The 16,964-nt window shown below is 47.7% G+C and overlaps 1 protein-coding gene across 2 annotated transcripts in view; it reads left to right on the plus strand.

Moving 5' to 3' along the window:
• pparg (peroxisome proliferator-activated receptor gamma) overlaps positions 1-16,964 on the plus strand; it is a 130,839-nt gene that overhangs the window by 69,540 nt on the left and 44,335 nt on the right. For both annotated transcript variants that reach the window (XM_046338123.1, XM_046338119.1), the window contains exon 7: positions 1,105-1,536. In XM_046338123.1, coding sequence (XP_046194079.1) covers positions 1,105-1,536 — 432 coding nt within the window. The remainder of the gene's footprint in view (positions 1-1,104; positions 1,537-16,964) is intronic.

Genomic DNA, 16,964 nt, shown 5'->3' on the forward strand with positions numbered 1-16,964 from the left:
TAACATGCAACAATTTAAAAGATTTTACTGAGTTACAGTTCATGTAAGGAAATTAGTCAATTGAAATAAATGCATTAGTCCCTTATCTATGGATTTCCCATGACTGGGAATACAGATATGCATCAGTTGGTCACAGATACCTTAAAAAATAGATAGGGGAGTTGATGGGGCCGTGCATTATGATGCTTAAACATGAGCTGATGGCGGTGGATGAATGGCACGACAATGGGGCGCACGGTATCTCTGTACATTCAAATTGCCTTTGATAAAATCCAATTGTGTTCATTGTCCGTAGCTTATGCCTGCCCATACCATAACCCCACTGCCACCATGGGGCACTCTGTTCACAACGTTGACATCAGCAAACCGCTTGCCCACACGAGCCATCTGCCCGGTTGAAACCGGGATTCATCCATAAGAACACACTTCTCCCGCTTTCCAGTGGCCATCGAAAGTGAGCATTTGCCCACTGAAGTCCGTTACGATGCCGAACTGCAGTCAGGTCAAGACCCTTGTGAGGACGACGAGTGCGCAGATGAGATTCCCTGAGACTGTCTCGAACAGTTTGCGTAGAACTTATTTGGTTGTGCAAACTCAGTTTCATCAGCTGTCCGGTGGCTGTTCTGAGACTATCCCGCAGGTGACAAAGCCAGATGTGAAGGTCCTGGACTGGTATGGTTACACGTGGTCTGAAATTGTGATGCCGGTTGGACGTACTGCCAAATTATCTAAATCAACATGGGAGGTGGCTTATGGTAGAGAAATTAAGATGCAATTCTCTGGCAACAGCTCTGATTTCTGACATTCCTGCAGTCAGCATGCCAATTGCATGCTGTCTCAAAACTTAAGACGTCTGTGGGATTGTGTTGTGTGAAAAAACTGCACATTTTAGTGGCTTTTTGTTGTCCCAGCACAAGGTGCACCTGTGTAATGATCATGCTGTTTAATTCGCTTCTTGATATGCCACACGTTTTTGTGCATATGGAACATTTTGAGCGTCTTTTATTTCCGCTCATGAATCATGGGACCAACACTGTACATGTTGTGTTTATATTTTTGTTCAGTGTATATGAAATAACACTGAACAAATATGATTTGCTGCAGGTGGATGTCTGGCAGTGAGTGAAGGTCTGGCTGTAGGTGGAGGTGTTGGTCTGGTCCAAGAGCCCACTGACGAGGTGCAGCTCAGGTTCTTCTACAGCTGTCAGTCGCGCTCCGCTGAGGCCGTCCGGGAGGTCACAGAGTTCGCTAAGAGCATCCCTGGCTTCGTGGGATTGGACCTGAACGATCAGGTGACTCTGCTGAAGTACGGCGTCATCGAGGTGCTCATCATCATGTGGGCTCCACTCATGAACAAAGATGGTACACTGATCTCCTATGGACAGATCTTCATGACGAGAGAGTTCCTAAAGAGCCTGAGGAAACCCTTCTGTGATATGATGGAACCCAAGTTTGAGTTCTCTGTTAAGTTCAACACCCTGGAGCTGTATGACAGTGATATGGCACTCTTCCTCGCCGTCATCATCCTCAGTGGAGGTTAGTATTGTAATATTATTATTAGCATCCTTATATAACGACAACCACCTCAATTGAGGGGTGCGGCTTAGCTATCATCCTCAATTGAGGTGGGTGGGGTTTGCCATCATCCTCAGTTGAGGTGGGTGGGGCTTAACTATCATCCTCAATTGAGGTGGGTGGGGCTTAGCTATCATCTTCAGTGGAGGTGGGTGGTGTTTGCCATCCTCCTCAGTGGAGGTGGGTGGGGTTTGCCATCCTCCTCAGTGGAGGTGGGTGGGGTTTGCCATCCTCAGTGGAGGTGGTGGGGCTTTTCAGTCTAGAAAAGTGGTATTCCAATTTTTTAAGCATGGATCCTATTTTTTCATTCAAATTTCTGTGAAACCCCTTTTTTTTGCTATGATTTCTCGCAACCTCATCCCACCACACCCCAAATCTAATGACACAAACATAAAAGCTGTGCATTTTAGATTTTTACATTAACAAATAACCTTAAATTCAGAAAATGTTCATATCTTATCAAACCGAAAAGAAAAAAAGAAATGTACTCAATACAATTGATCTTTCTCAAAAACTTTTGATTTTTGGCCTCCCGAATGGCGCAGTGGTCTAAGGCACTGCATCGCAGTGCTAGCTGTGCCACTAGAGATTCTGAGTTCAAGTCCATACTCTGTCACAGCCAGACACGGCTGGGGGCAGTGCACAATTGGCCCAGCGTCGCCCGGGTTAGGGGAGGGTTTGGCCGGCAGGGATGTCCTTGTGCCATCGCGCACTAGCGACTCCTGCGGCGGGCCGGGTGCAGTGCAACTGACACGGTTGCCAGGTATACGGTGTTTCCTCCAACACATTGGTGCGGCTTGCTTCTGGGTGAAGTGGGCATTGTGTCAAGAAGCAGTGCAGCTTGGTTGTGTTTCGGAGGTCACACTTCTCTCGACCTTCGCCTCTCCTGAGTCCATGCGGGAGTTGCAGCGATGAGACAAGGCTGTAACTACCAATTGGATACCACGGACCACAAGAACGGTTTCAAGTGTTTATAGTAGCAGCGTAGATTTAGGGTTAATCAGTACAGCGACAGCTAGTGTATGTCAGAACGACAGGTTTGACCTGTTTGTCGTAGCATTATAGAGTTAGGGTTAGGTTTAATCAGTACAGCGACAGCTAGTGTATGTCAGAACGACAGGTTTGACCTGTTTGTCGTAGCATTATAGAGTTAGGGTTAGGTTTAATCAGTACAGCGACAGCTAGTGTATGTCAGAACGACAGGTTTGACCTGTTTGTCGTAGCATTATAGAGTTAGGGTTAGGTTTAATCAGTACAGCGACAGCTAGTGTATGTCAGAACGACAGGTTTGACCTGTTTGTCGTAGCATTATAGAGTTAGGGTTAGGGTTAATCAGTACAGCGACAGCTAGTGTATGTCAGAACGACAGGTTTGACCTGTTTGTCGTAGCATTATAGAGTTAGGGTTAGGTTTAATCAGTACAGCGACAGCTAGTGTATGTCAGAACGACAGGTTTGACCTGTTTGTCGTAGCATTATAGAGTTAGGGTTAGGTTTAATCAGTACAGCGACAGCTAGTGTATGTCAGAACGACAGGTTTGACCTGTTTGTCGTAGCATTATAGAGTTAGGGTTAGGTTTAATCAGTACAGCGACAGCTAGTGTATGTCAGAACGACAGGTTTGACCTGTTTGTCGTAGCATTATAGAGTTAGGGTTAGGTTTAATCAGTACAGCGACAGCTAGTGTATGTCAGCAAGACATAGTAGCAGCATAGATTTATCAGAAGATAATTAATATGACAAAAGGAGTGAAGATGGTTCCTAACCCTCTGCCTGTTACACATGTGGAGTTGGTGGCATATTACATACAGTAAGTGGAGTTGGCAGCATATTACATAAGTGGAGTTGGCAGCATACTACATAGGTGGAGTTGGCAGCATACTACATAGGTGGAGTTGGCAGCATACTACATAAGTGGAGTTGGCAGCATACTACATAGGTGGAGTTGGCAGCATACTACATAGGTGGAGTTGGCAGCATACTACATAGGTGGAGTTGGCAGCATACTACAGAAGTGGAGTTGGCAGCATATTACATAAGTGGAGTTGGCAGCATACTACATAGGTGGAGTTGGCAGCATATTACATAGGTGGAGTTGGCAGCATACTACATAGGTGGAGTTGGCAGCATACTACAGAAGTGGAGTTGGCAGCATATTACAGAAGTGGAGTTGGCAGCATACTACATAAGTGGAGTTGGCAGCATACTTCTGAAGTGGAGTTGGCAGCATACTACAGTAAGTGGAGTTGGCAGCATATTACAGAAGTGGAGTTGGCAGCATATTACAGAAGTGGAGTTGGCAGCATATTACAGTAAGTGGAGTTGGCAGCATATTACAGTAAGTGGAGTTGGCAGCATACTACATAAGTGGAGTTGGCAGCATACTACATAGGTGGAGTTGGCAGCATACTACAGTAAGTGTAGTTGGCAGCATACTACAGAAGTGGAGTTGGCAGCATACTACAGAAGTGGAGTTGGCAGCATATTACATAGGTGGAGTTGGCAGCATACTACATAAGTGGAGTTGGCAGCATATTACATAAGTGGAGTTGGCAGCATACTACAGAAGTGGAGTTGGCAGCATATTACATAAGTGGAGTTGGCAGCATATTACATAGGTGGAGTTGGCAGCATATTACATAAGTGGAGTTGGCAGCATATTACATAAGTGGAGTTGGCAGCATACTACATAAGTGGAGTTGGCAGCATATTACAGAAGTGGAGTTGGCAGCATACTACAGAAGTGGAGTTGGCAGCATACTACATAAGTGGAGTTAGCAGCATATTACATAAGTGGAGTTGGCAGCATACTACATAAGTGGAGTTGGCAGCATATTACATAAGTGGAGTTGGCAGCATACTACAGAAGTGGAGTTGGCAGCATACTACAGAAGTGGAGTTGGCAGCATACTACATAAGTGGAGTTAGCAGCATATTACATAAGTGGAGTTGGCAGCATACTACATAGGTGGAGTTGGCAGCATACTACATAAGTGGAGTTAGCAGCATATTACATAAGTGGAGTTGACAGCATACTACAGAAGTGGAGTTGGCAGCATACTACAGAAGTGGAGTTGGCAGCATATTACATAAGTGGAGTTGGCAGCATACTACATAAGTGGAGTTGGCAGCATACTACATAAGTGGAGTTGGCAGCATATTACATAAGTGGAGTTGGCAGCATATTACATAAGTGGAGTTGGCAGCATATTACATAAGTGGAGTTGGCAGCATATTACATAAGTGGAGTTGGCAGCATATTACATAAGTGGAGTTGGCAGCATACTACATAAGTGGAGTTGGCAGCATACTACATAAGTGGAGTTGGCAGCATACTACATAAGTGGAGTTGGCAGCATACTACATAAGTGGAGTTAGCAGCATATTACATAAGTGGAGTTGGCAGCATACTACATAGGTGGAGTTGGCAGCATACTACATAAGTGGAGTTAGCAGCATATTACATAAGTGGAGTTGGCAGCATACTACATAAGTGGAGTTGGCAGCATACTACAGAAGTGGAGTTGGCAGCATACTATAGAAGTGGAGTTGGCAGCATACTACAGAAGTGGAGTTGGCAGCATACTACAGAAGTGGAGTTGGCAGCATACTACAGAAGTGGAGTTGGCAGCATACTACAGAAGTGGAGTTGGCAGCATACTACAGAAGTGGAGTTGGCAGCATACTACAGAAGTGGAGTTGGCAGCATACTACAGAAGTGGAGTTGGCAGCATACTACAGAAGTGGAGTTGGCAGCATACTAGTCTGCTAAATGACTTAAATGGAATGTAAATGTAAATGAGTTGGCAGCATATTACATAGGTGGAGTCGGCAGCATACTACATAGGTGGAGTCGGCAGCATACTACATAGGTGGAGTCGGCAGCATACTACATAGGTGGAGTCGGCAGCATACTACATAGGTGAAGTCGGCAGCATACTACATAGGTGGAGTCGGCAGCATACTACATAGGTGGAGTCGGCAGCATACTACATAGGTGGAGTCGGCAGCATACTACATAGGTGGAGTCGGCAGCATACTACATAGGTGGAGTCGGCAGCATACTACATAGGTGGAGTCGGCAGCATACTACATAGGTGGAGTCGGCAGCATACTACATAGGTGGAGTCGGCAGCATACTACATAGGTGGAGTAGGCAGCATACTACATAAGTGGAGTCGGCAGCATACTACAGAAGTGGAGTCAGCATACTACAGAAGTGGAGTTGGCAGCATACTACAGAAGTGGAGTTGGCAGCATATTACATGTGGAGTTGGCAGCATATTACATACAGTAAGTGGAGTTGGCAGCATATTACAGAAGTGGAGTTGGCAGCATATTACAGAAGTGGAGTTGGCAGCATACTACAGAAGTGGAGTTGGCAGCATATTACATACAGTAAGTGGAGTTGGCAGCATATTACATACAGTAAGTGGAGTTGGCAGCATATTACATACAGTAAGTGGAGTTGGCAGCATATTACAGAAGTGGAGTTGGCAGCATATTACAGAAGTGGAGTTGGCAGCATACTACAGAAGTGGAGTTGGCAGCATACTACAGAAGTGGAGTTGGCAGCATACTACAGAAGTGGAGTTGGCAGCATACTACAGAAGTGGAGTTGGCAGCATATTACAGAAGTGGAGTTGGCAGCATACTACAGAAGTGGAGTTGGCAGCATACTATATAGGTGGAGTTGGCAGCATATTACAGAAGTGGAGTTGGCAGCATATTACATAAGTGGAGTTGGCAGCATATTACATAAGTGGAGTTGGCAGCATACTACATAAGTGGAGTTGGCAGCATACTACAGTAAGTGGAGTTGGCAGCATACTACAGTAAGTGGAGATGGCAGCATATTACATAAGTGGAGTTGGCAGCATATTACATAAGTGGAGTTGGCAGCATACTACAGAAGTGGAGTTGGCAGCATACTATATAGGTGGAGTTGGCAGCATATTACAGAAGTGGAGTTGGCAGCATATTACAGAAGTGGAGTTGGCAGCATATTACATAAGTGGAGTTGGCAGCATACTACATAAGTGGAGTTGGCAGCATATTACATAAGTGGAGTTGGCAGCATACTACAGTAAGTGGAGTTGGCAGCATATTACATAAGTGGAGTTGGCAGCATATTACATAAGTGGAGTTGGCAGCATATTACATAAGTGGAGTTGGCAGCATATTACATAAGTGGAGTTGGCAGCATACTACATAGGTGGAGTTGGCAGCATACTACATAGGTGGAGTTGGCAGCATACTACATAGGTGGAGTTGGCAGCATATTACATAAGTGGAGTTGGCAGCATACTACATAAGTGGAGTTGGCAGCATACTACATAGGTGGAGTTGGCAGCATACTACATAGGTGGAGTTGGCAGCATACTACATAGGTGGAGTTGGCAGCATACTACATAGGTGGAGTTGGCAGCATACTACATAGGTGGAGTTGGCAGCATACTACATAGTGGAGTTGGCAGCATACTACATAAGTGGAGTTGGCAGCATATTACATAAGTGGAGTTGGCAGCATACTATAGAAGTGGAGTTGGCAGCATACTATAGAAGTGGAGTTGGCAGCATACTATAGAAGTGGAGTTGGCAGCATACTATAGAAGTGGAGTTGGCAGCATACTATAGAAGTGGAGTTGGCAGCATACTACAGAAGTGGAGTTGGCAGCATACTACAGAAGTGGAGTTGGCAGCATACTACAGAAGTGGAGTTGGCAGCATACTACAGAAGTGGAGTTGGCAGCATACTACATAAGTGGAGTTGGCAGCATACTACATAAGTGGAGTTGGCAGCATACTACATAAGTGGAGTTGGCAGCATACTACATAAGTGGAGTCGTCAGCATACTACATAAGTGGAGTCGTCAGCATACTACAGAAGTGGAGTCGTCAGCATACTACAGAAGTGGAGTCGGCAGCATACTACAGAAGTGGAGTCGGCAGCATACTACAGAAGTGGAGTCGGCAGCATACTACAGAAGTGGAGTCGGCAGCATACTACAGAAGTGGAGTCGGCAGCATACTACAGAAGTGGAGTCGGCAGCATACTACAGAAGTGGAGTCGGCAGCATACTACAGAAGTGGAGTCGGCAGCATACTACAGAAGTGGAGTCGGCAGCATACTACAGTAAGTGGAGTCGGCAGCATACTACAGTAAGTGGAGTCGGCAGCATACTACAGTAAGTGGAGTCGGCAGCATATTACATAAGTGGAGTTGGCAGCATATTACATAAGTGGAGTTGGCAGCATATTACATAAGTGGAGTTGGCAGCATATTACAGAAGTGGAGTTGGCAGCATAATACAGAAGTGGAGTTGGCAGCATAATACAGAAGTGGAGTTGGCAGCATACTACAGAAGTGGAGTTGGCAGCATACTACAGAAGTGGAGTTGGCAGCATACTACAGAAGTGGAGTTGGCAGCATACTACAGAAGTGGAGTTGGCAGCATACTACAGAAGTGGAGTTGGCAGCATATTACAGAAGTGGAGTTGGCAGCATATTACAGTAAGTGGAGTTGGCAGCATATTACAGTAAGTGGAGTTGGCAGCATACTACATAAGTGGAGTTGGCAGCATATTACATAGTTGGAGTTGGCAGCATACTACATAAGTGGAGTTGGTAGCATACTACATAGGTGGAGTTGGCAGCATACTACATAGGTGGAGTTGGCAGCATACTACATAGGTGGAGTTGGCAGCATATTACATAGGTGGAGTTGGCAGCATACTACATAAGTGGAGTTGGTAGCATACTACATAAGTGGAGTTGGCAGCATACTACATAGGTGGAGTTGGCAGCATACTACATAGGTGGAGTTGGCAGCATACTACATAGGTGGAGTTGGCAGCATACTACATAGGTGGAGTTGGCAGCATACTACATAGGTGGAGTTGGCAGCATACTACATAGGTGGAGTTGGCAGCATACTACATAGGTGGAGTTGGCAGCATATTACAGAAGTGGAGTTGGCAGCATATTACAGAAGTGGAGTTGGCAGCATATTACATAGGTGGAGTTGGCAGCATACTACATAGGTGGAGTTGGCAGCATACTACATAAGTGGAGTTGGCAGCATATTACAGAAGTGGAGTTGGCAGTATATTACAGAAGTGGAGTTGGCAGCATACTACATAGGTGGAGTTGGCAGCATATTACAGAAGTGGAGTTGGCAGCATATTACAGAAGTGGAGTTGGCAGCATATTACAGAAGTGGAGTTGGCAGCATATTACAGAAGTGGAGTTGGCAGCATACTACATAAGTGGAGTTGGCAGCATATTACATAAGTGGAGTTGGCAGCATATTACATAAGTGGAGTTGGCAGCATATTACATAAGTGGAGTTGGCAGCATATTACATAAGTGGAGTTGGCAGCATATTACAGTAGTGGAGTTGGCAGCATATTACAGTAGTGGAGTTGGCAGCATATTACAGTAAGTGGAGTTGGCAGCATACTACAGTAAGTGGAGTTGGCAGCATATTACATAAGTGGAGTTGGCAGCATATTACATAATTGGAGTTGGCAGCATACTACATAAGTGGAGTTGGCAGCATACTACATAAGTGGAGTTGGCAGCATACTACATAAGTGGAGTTGGCAGCATATTACATAAGTGGAGTTGGCAGCATATTACATAGGTGGAGTTGGCAGCATATTACATAGGTGGAGTTGGCAGAATACTACATAGGTGGAGTTGGCAGCATACTACATAAGTGGAGTTGGCAGCATACTACATAAGTGGAGTTGGCAGCATACTACATAAGTGGAGTTGGCAGCATATTACAGAAGTGGAGTTGGCAGCATATTACAGAAGTGGAGTTGGCAGCATACTACATAAGTGGAGTTGGCAGCATATTACATAAGTGGAGTTGGCAGCATACTACATAAGTGGAGTTGGCAGCATACTACATAAGTGTAGTTGGCAGCATATTACATAAGTGTAGTTGGCAGCATATTACATAAGTGGAGTTGGCAGCATATTACAGAAGTGGAGTTGGCAGCATATTACAGAAGTGGAGTTGGCAGCATATTACAGAAGTGGAGTTGGCAGCATATTACAGAAGTGGAGTTGGCAGCATATTACATAAGTGGAGTTGGCAGCATATTACATAAGTGGAGTTGGCAGCATACTACATAGGTGGAGTTGGCAGCATACTACATAGGTGGAGTTGGCAGCATACTACAGAAGTGGAGTTGGCAGCATCTTACATAAGTGGAGTTGGCAGCATATTACATAAGTGGAGTTGGCAGCATATTACATAAGTGGAGTTGGCAGCATATTACATAAGTGGAGTTGGCAGCATATTACATAAGTGGAGTTGGCAGCATATTACATAAGTGGAGTATGTATGTATGGGTGGTCCTTCTGTAGCTCAGTTGGTAGAGCATGGCACTTGTAACGCCAGGGTAGTGGGTTCGATTCCCGGGACCACCCATACGTAGAATGTATGCACACATGACTGTAAGTCGCTTTAGATAAAAGCGTCTGCTAAATGGCATATATTATTATATTATTATATATTACATAAGTGGAGTTGGCAGCATATTACATAAGTGGAGTTGGCAGCATATTACATAAGTGGAGTTGGCAGCATATTACATAAGTGGAGTTGGCAGCATACTACATAAGTGGAGTTGGCAGCATACTACATAAGTGGAGTTGGCAGCATATTACATAAGTGGAGTTGGCAGCATATTACATAGTTGGAGTTGGCAGCATATTACATAGGTGGAGTTGGCAGCATATTACATAGGAGGAGTTGGCAGCATATTACATGGGTGGAGTTGGCAGCATATTACATAGGTGGAGTTGGCAGCATATTACATAGTTGGAGTTGGCAGCATATTACATAGGTGGAGTTGGCAGCATATTACATAGGAGGAGTTGGCAGCATATTACAGAAGTGGAGTTGGCAGCATATTACAGAAGTGGAGTTGGCAGCATATTACTGTCAGGACCCGGTCACTTAACCAACTGAGCCATGAATAGTCGGCAGAACCCAGAAGATGAGGCAGAGACAGCAGTACTTGAGACGGTGTATTTAATGAAGTAAAAAGTTAAGTTCTTCAGGAAAACATGTAACTCCACAACCTCAAAAGGAATCCTACAAGAACAAAGGTAATCCTCCAAGACAAAAAAGGTAACTCCACAAGGTGGAAGGTATAGCACAAAAAGCCTCAAAAGATACTCAAAAAACAAACAAACAAGAACAAAAAACAGAATTCCACAAGAGAGTCCACCGGGATCAACAAGAGTTCTCAGAGTACTAGGGCTGGGTGCTAACATGCAAACACAGAGCAAAGAACAGAGGAAAACAAAGGGTTTAAATACAATCAGGGGAAACGAGGCACAGGTGCAAATAATAATGGGGAACAAGGGAAAACAAAAGGTCAAAAGGCACAATGGGGGCATCTAGTGACCAAAAACCGGAACAACCCTGGCCAAATCCTGACAGAATCCCCCCCCCCTAGGAACGGCTCCTGACGTTCCTACCAGCTCTCTCAGGGTGGAGGGCCCTGAACTGACGAATGAGGTCAGGGTCCAGTATGTCTTTGGCAGGAACCCAGGAGCGCTCCTCGGGACCATAGCCTTCCCAGTCCACCAGATACTGCCAGGACCGCTGCACCCGGCGGGAATCCAGTATCCGATGGACAGTATAAGCCGGCTGGCCTCGAATGACACGAGGCGGAGGGGGAGGTCTGTCTGCCGGGACAAGGGGAGAAAAAACAACAGGTTTTAATAAGGAAATGTGAAATGTGGGATTAATCTTAAGGGATCTGGGTAAGTGTAGGCGATAAGAAACTGGGTTAACTCTCCTGGCAACCTTAAAGGGACCGATGTATTTTTGGGACAGCTTGCGAGACTCCACCCGTAGTGGTAAGTCTCTTGTGGAGGGCCAGACTCTCTGGCCGGGGCGCAGGGTAGGCCAGGGTGGAGGGCCCTGAACTGACGAATGAGGTCAGGGTCCAGTATGTCTTTGGCAGGAACCCAGGAGCGCTCCTCGGGACTGTAGCCCTCCCAGTCCAACAGATACTGCCAGGGCCGCTGCACCCGGCGGGAATCCAGTATCCGATGGACGGTATAAGCCGGCTGGCCTCCAATGACACGAGGCGGAGGGGGAGGTCTGTCTGCCGGGACAAGGGGAGAAAAAACAACAGGTTTTAATAAGGAAATGTGAAATGTGGGATTAATCTTAAGGGATCTGGGTAAGTGTAGGCGATAAGAAACTGGGTTAACTCTCCTGGCAACCTTAAAGGGACCGATGTATTTTTGGGACAGCTTGCGAGACTCCACCCGTAGTGGTAAGTCTCTTGTGGAGGGCCAGACTCTCTGGCCGGGGCGCAGGGTAGGCCAGGGTGGAGGGCCCTGAACTGACGAATGAGGTCAGGGTCCAGTATGTCTTTGGCAGGAACCCAGGAGCGCTCCTCGGGACTGTAGCCCTCCCAGTCCAACAGATACTGCCAGGGCCGCTGCACCCGGCGGGAATCCAGTATCCGATGGACGGTATAAGCCGGCTGGCCTCCAATGACACGAGGCGGAGGGGGAGGTCAGTCTGCCGGGACAAGGGGAGAAAAAACAACAGGTTTTAATAAGGAAATGTGAAATGTGGGATTAATCTTAAGGGATCTGGGTAAGTGTAGGCGATAAGAAACTGGGTTAACTCTCCTGGCAACCTTAAAGGGACCAATGTATTTTTGGGACAGCTTGCGAGACTCCACCCGTAGTGGTAAGTCTCTTGTGGGGAGCCAGACTCTCTGGCCGGAGCGCAGGGTAGGCCCGGGACGGTGACGTCTGTTGGCTTGTTGTTGGTACCTCTGTGAGGAACGCATAAGATTAAGACGGGTCTTCCTCCACATAAGCCGACAGCGTCTGACGAACTTCAAGGCTGAAGGCACTCTGACTTCTGCCTCCTGGTCCGGAAACAATGGAGGGGCATAGCCAAACTGACACTCGTGCGGGGACATACCAGTGGAGGAGGAGCACAAGGTGTTGTGCGCGTATTCGGCCCAAACAATGAAGGACGACCATATGGACGGGTTGTTACGAGTCATACATCGGAGGGTGGTTTCCAGCTCTTGATTCATCCTCTCAGTTTGGCCGTTGGACTCCGGATGGTACCCTGAAGATAGACTGGCAGAAGCCCCCATGAGTTGGCAGAAGTCCTTCCAAAACCTAGAGGTGAACTGGGGACCTCTGTCAGAAACCATATCTTGAGGAATGCCGAAGACTCGGAACACATGATTAATTACCAACTCAGCCGTTTCCTTGGCAGAAGGTAACTTAGTCAGAGGGACAAACCTGGCCTCCTTTGAAAACCTGTCGATAATGACTAGGATAGTAGTATTGCCATGGGATGGAGGAAGGCCAGTAATGAAGTCCAACGAGATATGGGACCAGGGTCTGTGGGGAACAGGTAAAGGGTGAAGGAGTCCTTGCGGGCGGAGGTGAGAAGATTTGCCCTGGCAGCACACGGGGCAGGCATTGACGAAAGTGGCAACGTCTTCTCTTATGGTAGGCCAGCAGAACTTACGCTGGATGAACTCCAAGGTGCGACCTACGCCCGGGTGACAGGTGAGGCGAGAGGAGTGCCCCCACAGAAGGACCTGAGTCCTCACTGCCTTGGGGACAAACAACCGATTGGCAGGACCTCCTTTCGGGTCCGGTTCAATAGCTTGAGCTCGTCTCACGGTATCCTCAACTTGCCACGAGATCGGAGCCACGATCTTAGCAGCAGGAAGGACAGGCATGTCCGTGTCATCTCGAATGGCAGGAGCGTAGACTCGGGACAGGGCATCCGGTTTGAGATTCTTCGACCCGGGCCGATAGGTGAGGATAAACTGGAATCGATTGAAGAAAAGAGACAATCTAGCTTGTCTAGAGTTCAACCGCTTCGCCTGCTGGATATACTCCAGATTTTGTGGTCCGTAAGCACTTGAAACGGGTGAGAAGCCCCCTCGAGCCAGTGTCTCCATTCCTTCAATGCCATCTTAACCGCTAGGAGTTCACGATCCCCCACATCGTAGTTCCTCTCAGCCGGGGTAAGCCGGTGTGAGAAGAAAGCGCACGGATGAAGCTTCTTGTCTTCACCACTCTGAGACAGGACAGCTCCAACACCAACCTCTGAGGCGTCTACCTCCACCACAAACGGTTCATCCGTAGTCGGTAGTATCAGGATGGGAGCAGAGAGGACGCGCTGCTTGAGTCCTTGGAAGGCCGTCTCAGCTTCTCTTCCCCACAAAAACCTTGCATTCCCACCCTTGGTTAAAGCTGAGAGAGGGGCTGCCACCAAGCTGAAGTTCTTGATGAACTTGCGGTAAAAGTTAGTGAAGCCCAGGAAACGCTGAACTTCCTTAACGGATTTGGGGGTGGGCCAATCCGCTACCGCCCCTACCTTCCTGGGGTCCATTTGGACTCGACCGGGTTCCACTACAAATCCCAGGAATTGTACTCGGGATTAATGGAATTCACATTTTTCCGGCTTAACGTACAGATGGCTGTCTAGGAGGCGTTTGAGTACTTGTCTGACATGCTTAGTGTGTTCTTGAAGAGAGCTCGAAAAGATGAGGATGTCATCCAAGTAAACGAACACAAATATGTTAAGCATATCCCTAAGCACATCGTTTATGAGCGCTTGGAACACCGCTGGGGCGTTGGTCAGGCCGAAGGGCATCACCAAGTATTCATAGTGACCAGTAGGCGTGTTGAAAGCGGTCTTCCACTCGTCACCAGGTCTGATCCGCACAAGATGGTATGCGTTCCGCAGGTAAAGCTTAGTGAAAACAACTGCTTCCTGGAGCAGCTCGAAGGCTGTGGCCATAAGGGGTAGCGGGTAACGGTTACTGTCCCCAGTCCACCTGGCCATGCTGCTGCTCCAGTTTCAACTGGCCTGGGCCCTAGGACCATGTCCCAGGACTACCTGACATGAGGACTCCTTGCTGTCCCCAGTCCACCTGGCCATGCTCAAGCTCCAGTTTCAACTGTTCTGCCTTACTATTATTCAACCATGCTGGTCATTTATGAACATTTGAACATCTTGGCCACGTTCTGTTATAATCTCCACCCGGCACAGCCAGAAGAGGACTGGCCACCCCACATATGCTCTCTCTAATTCTCTCTTTCTTTCTCTCTCTCGGAGGACCTGAGCCCTAGGACCGTGCCCCAGGACTACCTGACATGATGGCTCCTTGCTGTCCCCAGTCCACCTGACTGTGCTGCTGCTCCAGTTTCAACTGTTCTGCCTTATTGTTATTTGACCATGCTGGTCATTTATGAACATTTGAACATCTTGGTCATGTTCTGTTATAATCTCTACCCGGCACAGCCAGAAGAGGACTGGCCACCCCACATAGCCCGGTTCCTCTCTAGGTTTCTTCCTAGGTTTTGGCCTTTCTAGGGAGTTTTTCCTAGCCACCGTGCTTTTACACCTGCATTGTTTGCTGTTTGGGGTTTTAGGCTGGGTTTCTGTACAGCACTTTGAGATATCAGCTGATGTACGAAGGGCTATATAAATAAATTTGATTTGATTTGATTTGATTTATGGCATTGAGTCCCCGGTAGTCGATGCAAGGACGTAATCCACCGTCTTTCTTGGCCACAAAGAAAAACCCTGCTCCCGCCGGGGAGGTGGATGGACGCATGAGGCCTGCTTCCAGAGCGTCCTTGATGTAGGTATCCATAGCAGCTCGTTCGGGTGGAGATAGGGAAAAGATCCGACCCCTGGGAGGGCAATTGCCCGGAAACAGTTCGATGGGGCAATCATAAGGTCTATGGGGTGGTAGGATGGTGGCCCTCTGTTTGCTAAATACCAGTTTGAGGTCATGGTAACACTCGGGAACTCGGGTCAGGTCGATGGATTCTAAAGACTCGGGAGTAGAACTCGGGGAATTCGGGAAAATACAAGTAGCTTGGCACGTAGGACCTCACTGCTTGATAGTGCCCACAGACCAGTCAATATGAGGGTTATGGCTGTGAAGCCAGGGGTATCCAAGGACGAGAGGGAACTCGGAACAGGAGATCAAATGAAAGTTCATCAATTCCTGGTGTTGTGAAACTGAAAGTCGCAAGGAGGTAGTGACATGAGTGACAAGTCCAGATCCCAAAGGGCTTCCATCCAATGTAGTAACCCTCATGGGGTCACTTAGAGGTTCAGAGGGAACGCCATTCTCCTTCGCCCAGACACCATCCATGAAGTTACCTGCGGCTCCAGAGTCTACCAAGGCTTGAAGGTGAAGCTTGTGGTTGTCCCAGGAAAGGGTGACTGGAATGAGCAGACGGAAGTTGGACGGATGGGAGGAGGTTATGTTTCCCGTTACAGTTCCCCCCGGTCTGTACGGGACAGAGCGTTTCCCTGGAGCCCGGGACACGTGGAACGGAAATGGCCCGGTTTGCCGCAATATAGACAGCGTCGCTCCCTCATCCGGCAGTCTCTCTCAGCCTGGGAGATGCGTCCAATCTGCATGGGTTCCGGTGGAGCCAGCGAGGATAAAGGTGGGGACTCGGAGCTGGGACTGATAGGGGCTAGAGGTCTACGGTTGAGTTCTCTCTCTCTCAGACGCTGGTCAATGCGTGAGGCCAACTTGATCAGGGACTCGAGATTGTCCGGTGGTTCCCGAGTGGCCAGTTCATCTTGGATAGTGTCGGAAAGGCCTTTCAGAAAGCACACCGTGAGCGCCTCGTTGTTCCAGCCACTCGCTGCTGCCACCGTGCGGAACTGGATGGCATAGTCCGTCACGCTGCGCCGACCTTGGTGGAGAGTCAGGAGCTGTTTGGCTGAGTCAGGGCCACTGCTTGGGCCTTGAAACACTTGTTTGAATTCCTCAGCAAAGGCAGAGTAGCTGGCACAGCAGGAACTATGGGCATCCCACACAGCAGTAGCCCAGGCCAGGGCTTTTTCGGACAGCAGGGTGATGATATATGCGATCTTAGACCGGTCGGTGGGGAACGACGAGGGTTGCATCATCTGATTGCATCATCTGTGGATCTGTTTGGGCGGTATGCAAATTGAAGTGGGTCTACTGTTTCTGGGAAAATGGTGTTGATGTGAGTCATTACCAGCCTTTGAAAGCACTTCATGGCTACGGATATGAGTGCTACGGGTCTGTAGTCATTTCGGCAGGTTGCCTTTGTGTTCTTGGGCACAGGGACTATGGTGGTCTGCTATTACAGACTCATTCAGGGACATGTTGAAAAAATCAGTGAAGACACCTGCCAGTTGGTCAGCACATGCCTGGAGCACACGTCCTGGTAATCAGTCTGGCCCCGCAATCGTCCGGAACAGCTGATGCTCTCATGCATGCCTCAGTGTGCTTTCATGCATGTCTCAGTGGGCAGTTCGCGGCTGTGCTTCCCTTTGTAGTTTGTAATAGTTTTTTGCATGCTGA

Source organism: Oncorhynchus gorbuscha, linkage group LG03 (assembly GCF_021184085.1).
Source record: "Oncorhynchus gorbuscha isolate QuinsamMale2020 ecotype Even-year linkage group LG03, OgorEven_v1.0, whole genome shotgun sequence".
NCBI classification, from domain to species: domain Eukaryota; kingdom Metazoa; phylum Chordata; class Actinopteri; order Salmoniformes; family Salmonidae; genus Oncorhynchus; species Oncorhynchus gorbuscha.